The sequence below is a fragment of the Euprymna scolopes genome, chromosome 3, assembly GCF_053919585.1.
Source record: "Euprymna scolopes isolate OS-2025 chromosome 3, ASM5391958v1, whole genome shotgun sequence".
Classification (NCBI taxonomy): Eukaryota; Metazoa; Mollusca; class Cephalopoda; order Sepiida; family Sepiolidae; genus Euprymna; species Euprymna scolopes.
Window position 1 is genome coordinate 196516936 of NC_136484.1, and position 12550 is coordinate 196529485.

Below are 12550 nucleotides of genomic sequence, written 5' to 3' on the forward strand. Positions count from 1 at the left end.
TTCTTGATATTCATAAATGACCTCCCTGATAAAATTGTCTCTGAGATGAGTGTATTTCCTGATAACACAACTCTCTATAGCAAGAACGAGAGGAAAACAAATGAACACACATCTAAGGAAATGGCAGAAACACTAGAGGATGACCTCCAATCTGTAGTGGAATGGGGACAAAAATGGATGGTCACATTCAATGCTGCTAAGACTAAGCTTGTTTCCTTCAATAACTACAAGAAACCTTCTCTACCACCAATAGCAATGGCCAAGAACACATTACCTGAAAGTACTTCCTTTAAACTCCTCGGCCTAACGTTTACAGGGAACATGAACTGGAATAGATACATTGAGAGCATTGCCAAGGCTGCTGTGAAGAAGGTGGGCTCTCTCTACTGTGCTAGAAAACTACTTAGGCCTGAAAGTATCCTGTACCTCTATAAGGCCACCATTCGCCCATGTATGGAGTACTGTTGTCACATTTGGGCTGGTGCATCTGCTACTTGTCTCACTTCTTGACAAGGTTCAAAAGAGAGTCGCCAACCTGATAGGTCCTGAACTGCCATCTAAGCTTCAGCCTCTGTACAATCGACGAAATGTTGCATCCCTCTGCCTGTTCTACAAGTATTATAATGGTGAATGCTCTGACGAACTACAAGCACTTGTATCCCCTCGTGAACACCCCCGACAAGCAGTTAAATCCCACCCCTTCATAGTAGAGATCCCTAGGTGTAAGACAGCCTTCTACTCCAATAGTTTCTACCCCAGAACTGCTAAACTTTGGAACTCCTTTCCAGGATTCTGCTTTCGCAACTATACTGACATGCAGAAGTTCAAGTGTAATGTGAACAGATATCTTGCTGCCCATCTCCCTTCATAATATCCCTGCAACTTATGTCCCAGATAGAAGCCCCCCTACTTCAAAGTGACACGGTGTCTTGTTTGGGGTGAAAATTGAAAAAAAAAAATTATTGTTGCATTAACGAGACAAAAAACAAGAAAGACAACATGGCGTATTTGATGAGGATTATTTGGATTATTCAGACAACTTTTCTCATTTTGAGTTTTATTTGCACGTTTTCATGTAATCTCCAACCTTTTTGTTGAACTTTGGAATTTTTCTGTTCAATTTGGTAATCTGTGTGGAATTTCAAATGGAATCATTTATTTAATCTATGGAAGAGCATGTTCTCGTTCTGTCAACCATTATTGGGTAGAAGTCCTAAGCAATTCGCAATTGTATTGTGAGTATCGCTCACACTGAAGAGTGAATCTCAAAAGATACGTTTCTTCAAATGATCGAGAGATTCACAAACTAAAATTTTGTTTTTTTGTTCAATGTTTTATTTATTTGCATTTTAACGTACTTCATTTTCTTTGCGATAATGGAATATGTTTAGACAAATTTAAATTAATTGTTGCATGGTCTTTGCCAATATCCAACATGACCATCGTTGTTAAAAAAAATGACCAAAGACAGGGACAATGCAACAATATGAATTGGAAGTCTAATATCTTTAGAGTAATCCTTAAAATCAAAATTTAACATCTTTGTTGTCGATATTTTGATGTTTTTCCTTTTTATTTTATCATTTTGTTCAGGCTTGGGATGGAGAATCCTTCCAGACATTCACCTACTATCTCATACATTCCAACTGAGATATCTTTTTAAAATTCTAACCATTCCTCTTTAAGTCCAATTATTTGCATTTCTCTTGCACTTAGTTCACAAGGTATATTTCCAGGTCGTTTATGAAATTCTTTTCATCAGTCCAGTTGCTCCTATAATTACTGGAATGATGCTAATCTTAAGTTTCCATTGTTTTTTCATTTTGTATATAAAACCTTGATATTTCATTAGCTTTTCCCTTTCAGCTCTGTTTAAGTCAGCATCAAGTGCATTAACTGAACGTGTGACTACAGACGAATGATCTCGTCCAATAAAGGAAGTCTGTTCATGTGTAGTCATACTTTCGTTGATGTTGGCTGAAGCATGAATAAACCGAGACACATATTTAAGAACTCACGATCGCTTTTTCTCTATTCATTCAACTTAACAAGCTATCCCTTGTTTCTTGTTATTCACTTTATCCACATATACACGGTGTCAATGAAAATGTTTACGCCTACTTTAACCATGGATAAATTAATTTTCATTATGTTTTAGGTTGGTTATTCCATAAGAACACAGGACGAAACAGATGCTAGTGTGATTGCAAGAGTAGGTGAAATAAGTTCAACTAACTAGCAGAGCAATTACCATTGCCGGTCAAGGGAAAGATACATTAAGCATGTTTATGCAGTGCAATGATGTATGGAAGTGAAACTAGGCTAGTGAGGGTTGAGGACATGCATTGCATGGTGAGAAATATGAGCATGATATAGTGGATGTGTAAAATGAGAATTAAAGACAAGCTTAGTTCTGATGACCTCAGAAGATTAAATCTAAACAGAGTGAGGAGATATGTTCAGAACAGGAGACTCCTATGGTATGGCCACTTTTAAAAAGTGGATGAGAGTTTTTCAGTTAGTAGATATTGAACAGTTGATGTTGCAATATTTTTTATATATATTAAACGGTATAATCACTGAAAGTTAACAGATTCTACTAATAGAAACTAATGAATCAAACTGAGTCACCTTCTGCTAGCAACCAATCAAAAATCAGAATTGCTCCATAAAAATGTTGAATCTTTTAGCATTCCAGCACATCATATTTTCGTGTCAACACAAAAAGAATCGTTTAGTCTTTGCCTGCAAAATCATAAAGTCCAGGACCTGTACAGAACAGCTACCCACTGAAAATTCTTCATCTCCAGGACCTGTACAGAATAGCTATCTATTGGAAACTCTTCTGAAATTAAACATGGTTACCAATTCAAGTAGTTTCAATTCTAAGGGGATAATCAAAGAAAACATCAGAGAAAATGAAAGAAATGTATTTGAGAGAAAAAAAAAAAAGAATAAAGACTTGGTCAAAAATAGATTAGTTTAGAATTCAATTTCAAACTTTTCCAACATCCAATGTTTGCATATAAGATGGACGATGATGATGGTTTAAATAATTCAAAATTATGATGGCAACTTTGTATTATACAGAGGAACCCCCAGATACAGTGGCCCTAGGATATGGGTTTTTTCAGGTTACAATGTGGAATACAATGTTTTTCTAGACCCTGGTTACGGTATTTGCCGCACCTTACGGTGTTATTTATAATGTTATTTGATTATAGACATGTGTATTATATATTGTACTGTATTTTTTTTTTTTTTACTAATTTTCAATACTGTATCTTGCGGTTCTACTATATTTATGTGTGTGTGTATATATATATATATATATATATATATATATATATATATATTTAAATTTGTAATTATTTAAACCAACGATCCTGGCTTGACGCAGTTGCCTGTGTAGCCGCACTGATGAGCTGTGACACAGCAAAACAGTACTGTATGTGGATGACTATATATATATATATATATATATATATATATATGATGTACAATTATTTCTAATTCAATTTCGGCCTTCATTTTTGAGGTGTGAAAAGTGAACATTGCATCATTTATAATAGAAAAAATTGCACTGACAGACAATTTTTCAAGTATCATCAAATAAAACTGACAGTAAATCTGAACATTTTATGAAATTCTATACATAATGATTATTATGCCTATTTCTTTAAACAATTCCAGCTGCAATTTACTTCATTATAAGTCGATAAAAATGTTGATACGTTCAAGTTGGGTGGTGGAAATAAAGTACCAAATGTGATAAACATATACATATTTCAAAATCATATATCAAAAAAACTATTAAAAGATCTAGAATTTTGCATGCCTAATCAATATATATTGTAGAATGCTATATCCAAATGTCAGCTCTTTACACCATGTACTTCTTAAATAGTATCCTCAAGAAAATGTAATAATAATAAAATGTAAACGTTCAACATCAATTTAATTTTAATACAAGTCCCCATTGGTAAGTTGTTAAGGTAGGAATCTTATCAACAGCATACATTACAAGAGCTTTTCGTTGTTCTTAATTTATTTTCAGCATATAATATGTTAAATTCCACCATGTAACCACATCTTGAATGAGTTTGTTTTTCCAAATTAAACTGATCCTGTATTTCAGTTAAATTATTTAATAAATTTGCTAATAGAAAACGATTAAAGTGAGAAACTGTATGTTTGTTTGATGTAATGGTTGTCTTCACAGCCTGAGTTACAATGTATGATAGTTATTTTAAATTACATTCTCTGACATTAGTAACTATATTTGTTCCTGAATCCCGCAAGACAGTTTATTGAAGATTTACTCATCCCAAACATTGTGCAATTCTTCACTTATTGCACCCATGTATGTGCACCAGAAAATGGAACCACTCTAAGCACCGCTCTGCACTGTTCAAAGTTATTTGAAAACCAATGACCTATCGAACTCAGAAAGGGAGCATTATCTGCTGTAGCTGTCCAGATGTCTGTACTTCATGAAATGTTACTAATTCCAGTAAGAAACAGTTGAATTCTTGCTTTACTTTTGTAAAAATATTGAAAATTATTTTGCAGTGAAGTACGTTTTTGATGGAATCCTGTAATTTAAACAAAGTTTTACAACATTAAATCTAATATCGGATGTTACAGAATATGGTTTAATATCAACAACAATTTTTCTTTTACCAGATAATGAATCTGTTGTGACCTGTTATCATTAATCTCCAAAATTTTCATTTTGGCCAATATTGATTTTATAGTAGTTTGGTGTTTCACTGGAGGCTTGTAGTTGCTGCCACTTGTTCCTGAAATGTCTGCCCCTAAATATTCATTGTGTTTCCTTTTCTTATTTGCAACTTTTGCTTCTTTTCAGTGAACTTTTCAAAAATGGTTTCAAATATTTGTTGTTGTAAAAGTTTTTGCTGATTTGCCTTTCATATGATGATTCGACGTAACTTGCAAGCAGTTGTTTTCTTATTCTTGGGATTGCCATCAAAATACTTCCAGCAGAAACTGGTTACCATAATGGTTGTTGTTAATATTTAGTTAATTTATTATGAATTTAAATTACTTATTACTAACTAGATATCAGATATTTGTCTCAATAAAATATTCATTATCTAAACCAAAAAAAATAAAAATATGTAATGGTAGCAAGAGCCTGAAAATGAGAAACAAGAGCATGACTAACGAAAATTTTCAGGAAGAGTTTTCCCAGTCATAATTGTTGGTTGTAAACGTTTCCACCTTTTTATAGGTTTTCAAAATTTATTAGCTTTGAAAATGCCTAAACAGCAAACATCTGACATACTCACCTCCGGAAGGGAAACTCTTTCACCTTTTTAATAAATGCAAAGTATAGATACCCAAATATTTTTAGATTATATTCAAATACTACATTTGGCCAATGTCAAGTGAATCTGCCAGTACATGAGCACAGTCATGCTGGGATTAACCTTTGACTTTCCTGAATGTCAAAAATCAATCTATTGATAAAAAATCATTGTGAAAAAAAGATTTTGTGAAGAAAATGTTTTCATATTTCGATGGAAATAAAAAAAAATTATTACATTTTTTTTATTTAGTTTTATTTTATTTCAAATAACAAAAACAAAATAAATTTAACAAAAACTTGATGATCAGAGAGAAAGAGGAAGGAGAAAGTTAGAGAAAGAGGGAGAAAGAGCAGGTTAAAGATATTGATGTCAGTTTGAAATATTGTCTGTAATGAATTGAGATGAACACAAGATAACACCTGAACAGATTGCAGATTATATCACAGCTCAAATGGATTTATTATGTGATTAACAAAAGATATTCATAACAAATACAGGTTATAATGCACAGCAAAACAGAATAAATGTCAAAAGAAACATAACGATAAAATTAATTTGAACATATCTTTTTGAATGACTCCATGTTAAATTTCAAAAAACAAAATGAATTTTTTTTTCCAGTTTGGATATTTTTCAGTTGTTTTCTGATTTTTTTGCAGATGTTTTCTGATTTTGTTTCAGTTGTTTTCTGATTTTGTTGCAGATGGAGGTTTGAATGCTCGACGTACGTTTGACGGAAGTTGAATGGGCAACGGAGAAAGACTTGGGCTGTTTCCATACATCAACAGTTTTGTGCGTTTTGATTCTTGCAGCATCTTTTGTTTGAGTCGGGCTTCGTCACACTCTTGTGACATTAGACTTTCACCACACACATCATTCATGGAAGATGTCTGAAAACAACAAAAAAGAAATGGAAGAAAGATATATTATGTGTGTATGTATAAAGATAAATTCAAACTTATCATATAACGAATCTGATAGTGCTCAATGAAAAATCTGTAATTAATAGAGCAAATATATTTATAAGATATTTGGCTTACACTGACAATATCAATATTTCCTCAGAGCAAAGTGTTCTAAGAATGGATGAAAAATAGAAAAAACAAAAAGTATGAATTTTTATTAATTTTATTTTTCTTCTCATAAGAAAACTTGTTGTCATGGTTGGCATTAAGCAGTTAACAGGATGTGGAATGATAAAAGATGACATGATTCCAGTTTTGTTTGATGAAAACCAGTTTTCTTTTCTTTTTGTAGCAGACCATCTACTAGTTGGCCAGTTGTGTACAAACCCCAAGAGCAATAAGAGCCTTCTATCATGTGTGAAAGTGATGTTCAATGTTCAACAAGTACAACTCATACTCTCTACTGATCTAGATTATGACAACAGGACCATTGCCAGCACCCTCAAAATGCAAATCCTAACACTTGAAGGCACAGCTCAACAAAGTTTCCAGCTATGGTTATAGTCTTTGGTGTGCTTTCAAGTGAGGGCCACATTATGCTACCTCACATCTTCAAAGTCGGCTTGAAAGTCAACACCAAATTGTACCTGGATGTGCTGAAGAGTGTAGTGATACCCTGGTGCAATCAAGTGGTCACTGACAGGCCGTGGGTGTGGCAGCAGGAATTGGCACCGGCCCACAAGTTCAAAGAGACATAGGTTTGTCTTCAGAAGGAATGCTACGACTTTGTACTCTGGCCCCCTCCTTCACCGACCTGAACCTGTAGAACTAATTTGTTTGGTCATATTTCAAGAATATCACCAACATGACCTCCCACAACACCAAAGCCATGCTCCCAGTTCTGGACTCCTATTGAGGCAGTGATTGAGGCTGAAGGCGGCTACATTGAATAATCAAGTTACGCGAATTGATTTTTTCAATAAAATTTAAAAAAAAAAGCTGTAGTGTTGTTTTCTTTAAGGTGACAGTTTTATAGTTCCATCCTGTTTATTGCAACTGTCATCAAATTTAAGAATAATCTTCCAAACAAAAATCAATGCTAAAAGTGAAACCCCCCCCCTAAAAAAACAATCATTAAAATGTAAAAAGGAGCAGAGAACATGTACAAAAAATGTTGAAAGAAATAAAATATCATGGAAACCAAATTAATCATAATTATTATAAATATAAATATTACAAATCAAATTAATCATAATTATTATAAATATAAATATTACAAATCAAATTAATTATAATTATTATAAATATTACAAATCAAATTATAATTATTGGTTACAAGAGATTGAACAAATTATTTGATTCAAAATGCGAATCAAAAACAAAAATCAATAAAGCAAAAGAATCTCATGAAAAACGATTGATTTTATCTTCTCTTCCTTTCTTTAATCCTTTCAACATCAAATGTGTGTTTTCAATGTACACATACGAAGATTGAAATCAAGAAAAAAATGCTATTAAACCTTATGTCTAGAATCCTTACTCTAATTTTGATAAAAATCCATTAAGTGATTTTGATTCTTGAAAATGTCTAAAATTTTAGGCTTAAGCTTTAAGTGGTCTTAAAAAGAAAATAAAATACAGGTAATCTTGCTTAATGGGTGCCTAATGATTATGATTAAATCTGAAATTTGTGGAAGATGAATTGATAACCCAATACCTATGGTTGATATGTCATAAAAATCAGAGGTATCTGAATTTTCAAACACTTTTCAGTTCCCCTTTTGCATAAAACTAAATTAAATTAAACAAGTCGCTCGTGTGTGGTTCCCCTCTGGTGCTGCATGTGAGATGACATATATAGTGATGAAATGACGAATGTGAGAAGTATGAAGAGCCAACGTTGCCTTCACATTTTCACCAAGTTTCAGAAAAATCTAACGGATGGGGTAAAAGTTATGGGGTAAAAAGTGTCATTTTTGCGATTTTGGGTCATTTGTGATCCCTTTTGAGCTCCTGGGAATGCCTAATCTCAGTGAAAATGGACAAACGGTGCAGTTTCACACCTTAAGACATGTATATTTGAATTCAGCACCATGGAAAACCACTATATAGACATAAATATCAAGTTTTTGAGTAATATACAAAAACAGCTCCAAAAAGGCATGTTCTTTTTAACCCTAAAAGTCCCAGAGGGATGCGAACCAGAATGTTGCCAGGGTCACCCATACTGAATTTATATTAAGAACAATGGCCTTCACATTTTGGCCAAGTTTCAGGAAAATCTAATGGGGCAAAAAGTGTCATTTTTGGCCTCTTTTGAGCCCCTGGGGACACTGAATCCCAGTGTGAAAAGTGAAACAAACGACCACCATGCTTTTTAGCCTCGAGTATCCAAGAAAAAAAAACCAAAGCTAAGTAAAAATTCCTAACTGTTCGCATATAATTTAAAGCTAATATTCTTTCCATTTTCAGGCATATTGTAACCGATAACTTTTCTTCACTTAAATAGACTATTTCGCCGCTTACAATGCCATGTCACTTAATTAATAAGTCAATGCTATAGTAAAGACAAACTCGGTAAAAAAAGAAATTATGCTAAGTTATTTAGAGGACATGAAAACCTTATTTAAATATCATTTCCACCGTGTTATAAATCTAGACTTATTGCATGTTCAATTATTGCATATATTAAAAAAAAACCTATAAATAATTAGATTTATTGAATTAAACCTAAAACTCTATGATTCTCAATTTATTGTTGGTTTTCCTTCACGACGGTTAAAACTTATTTCAACGAATCCTTACGCACCGTAAGTTTATTATTTAAATTATTTCCTAAAGCTGTACTTTTCAACTGCACATTTCCTTTTCAGTTTTTTCCGCTTTTCACCTTGTACGTTACTTATGCCATTACTTTTACGTTATATCTATTAATATTTTATTTCCATCATATTTGTTTGAAACGCGTATTCAATTGTTAACATTAATACCCCTAAAAACGATACACATGTAAAGAAATATGTCGCGCCGCCAACTGGAACACTTTTCACTAAGTGACCCCCCTCCCTCTAAATCAGCCCACACCGTCTCCCTAATTAGATAGCATCTTGGTACCACAAGTGCCATTTGACCGTATGAGGCCAAGTGAAACAAACGACCACCATGCTTTTTAGCCTCGAGTATCCAAGAAAAAAAAACCAAAGCTAAGTAAAAATTCCTAACTGTTCGCATATAATTTAAAGCTAATATTCTTTCCATTTTCAGGCATATTGTAACCGATAACTTTTCTTCACTTAAATAGACTATTTCGCCGCTTACAATGCCATGTCACTTAATTAATAAGTCAATGCTATAGTAAAGACAAACTCGGTAAAAAAAGAAATTATGCTAAGTTATTTAGAGGACATGAAAACTTTATTTAAGTACGATACTTAATATAATCAGCCATCGAAAAAAAAAATTAAAAAAAAATTTTTTTTTTTTTTTTTTTTTTTTTTTTAAGAAAAAAAAATAAAAAGTTATAAACATCAGTGACCCCCCCTTGCTTGTACACGTCCATTTCCTTTCCGGATCCCTGCTCCGAACTTATGCTCGTGATCCATCATCTCATCTGAAGATGAGGGGCTCTTATGCCTTACACAACAATTTATCAGTCTATACTATTGTCTATAAACTGATATCACCAACAATTAGATAAGCTGTTTTTAAATTTCCCCTCTTGACAAAATTGCAAACCGGAATGCAAACGGATTTTCCTTTGCGTTAGAGGATTGAACTGAAGCAGTATACTTAATATGTACAATACGTGCGTACTAAACTAAACCACCTTTGTTACCTATATACAATCGCCTATACTGAATCCTCATCGGCTCAAAGCTCTCTGTATCCCCAGACTCTTAATTTCTCAAATCTTATATCACCAAGACATCCTTCTTAATTGATACAAGAATCCTCCTGAGCAGTTCAACATCCAGTGATCATATATCCAATCCTCATGAAACTGCTTATATCACCCTGAATATTACCTTAAATCTTTATTCTATCCCTAAGCAAAGTAGAACACCAAATAACACTCTAGTCAACTACTTTTAAAATTAGAAAAACCCAGTTTCAATATTAGAAGTACATCGTCCCTCACCTTGACTACGGACTTTTGCAATAAGTCATGAAACTATTGTACCTAAAATTCCTCTCCAAACTACAAAATACTGCTGCTTGTATACTAAGCAAGTACCTCCTATAGATACTTTACCTCCAAGATGACTGCCTTGTCTGTTTTGCATGACAAACCTTATTATTTTTTACTTAAATTCTCTTTCTCCTGATCACTAACAAATCAAATCTGCTCTACTTCCTAAGTTGACACTAAACAAATCCGTCTCACGTAACTTAGATGGGTCCTTGCTCTCCGCCCTTGACCTTAACAAACTCGCAAATCGATACCCATTAACACCTAAAATTTCCTAGGCATGCTCCCGATTATAACTCCCAACCCATAACCAAGCTTCTAAGTAAATACTTACTAGCCTTAGTCCAATACATTGACTTAAAGTAATCTATAATGAACAGTAACCGTTAATATCTCTTTATTAAGAGATAGTATTGCAATAATTATTACACAAACTAAACCGGTACTCATTGAAATAAAAACTTCCGGATATTAAGAGAAAGGCGAAGTCATTCTCCTTAGTTGTAGTCTAAAGGCAACTTACTCAAATTGTCTAAAATTCCATGCATTCGTATACAATACTACTTATCCATCCATCTATACTTTTACTATACTTACAGAATATGCAATAACCTATATCTATCAGGTATAACTGTACTCCATATCAAATGTTCTCTTGTCTCTATACTGAACATATCTAATCTTTCAGTCTTACTAAATGTCCGGTTTGGGCACCAAATCAGAATTTCTAATAGAAAGTAGATCATACTCTAGCACTTTATCCTAATTCCTAAACCTACTAAACCATATCTAACCATACATTCCTAAACCTACTAAACCATATCTAACCATACATTGCTAAACTTACAAAACTATATCTAACCATACATCAACTCGACTCTCTCGATCCAATACTGTAGCAAATTTAACTGCTTCCACTGCATGAATTTTTACGTATGCCCTCTCTCAGTATAAATGAAAATGGACAGCATAATAATGCCCTTTTTAAACCACACTTGAGGAGTGAAAATCTTCTGTAGAAGCTAACCTAAATGCCCGATTTTCCAGGAGATATTAACCTAAATAACCAATAAATATTAACTACCCATGCGGGGTCGCAGAAATACCTGGATTAGGACCCAGGCGCGGGGCGAACCCCCTCGGAGCTGATGGACCCGTAGGTCTTCCCAGGCCATCCGTCTAGGAGAAGGAAAACTCTGAAACTAAACCTAGGGGAGGGAGGCCTCTTCAGTCCTGGACGACAACCTTCCTAGAGCTGGTGACTCAAACAAATCACCGGTTGGCAAACCTAAACTGCTTAAGGAGGAGATAGACTCTGTCTATCGCTCGGCTTTCATACTCCTTCTTTGCCTATTGGCCAGGCGTAGAGGTACTATCACAGGGACTCGCTTGAATCACCCAGTGGTTGACCTTGTTTCCTGACTAGGGTAATGAACGCCGCTTTTCCCCACTCCTGCCACATCCCATCCCCCTAAACTGGACACAGTGGGGTGCTTCAGTGCCATATATGTCAGTGCAGTTGGACTGGGCTGGCTTTGCCTAATGGATTGAGGGTACCGGATTGACAGTTCCTGGCTGCTGTTTCCGACTGATAGTACAGGAGCCCTAACTCTTTGGTAGCGCTTAGAGCGGCTGCTCCATCAACAGTTGTAAAATATCGGGATGTTTGTAGTGCCATGTCGCGCATGGAAAGGGACCCTGCACTCATCCCCGGTGGGCTTTCCCGAGGCCACAATCCTGTGGGTGAGGACAGCTGATGGTCTACTTGTATTGCATGTCTGGTATTCTGCACAACTACTTGTCCAGCACCCCCTCACTCATCCACCCTAACTGAAACTTTTAAATAAAATAAAATGAAATGACAGCTCAAGCAAAAGTTACGTTTAAACCAGGACCAAACTCAAAGAAAACCAACCTGCCTCCTCCCTTGAGGCTTGCATTTACTAATATCCGCGGGCTTAGAACTAACTTAGATGATGTTGAGTCATTTCTCCTTGTAAACACCCCGGATATCTTAGCATTAAGTGAAACTAACCTTCACTCCTCCATACCCTCTAACCACTTTAACATGCCTGGTTATCTCCCACTCTACCGTAAGGACTCGGACAGACATATGCATGGAC

General features: G+C 34.6%; 1 protein-coding gene across 1 annotated transcript in view; it reads right to left on the reverse strand.

Moving 5' to 3' along the window:
* Positions 1–5766: 5766 nt before the first annotated feature.
* LOC145263208 (uncharacterized) overlaps positions 5767–12550 on the reverse strand; it is a 291719-nt gene continuing 284935 nt past the window's right edge. The window contains exon 28 of the mRNA XM_080120287.1: positions 5767–6223. Within this exon, the coding sequence (XP_079976413.1) occupies positions 6011–6223 (213 nt within the window). The 3' untranslated portion in view covers positions 5767–6010. The remainder of the gene's footprint in view (positions 6224–12550) is intronic.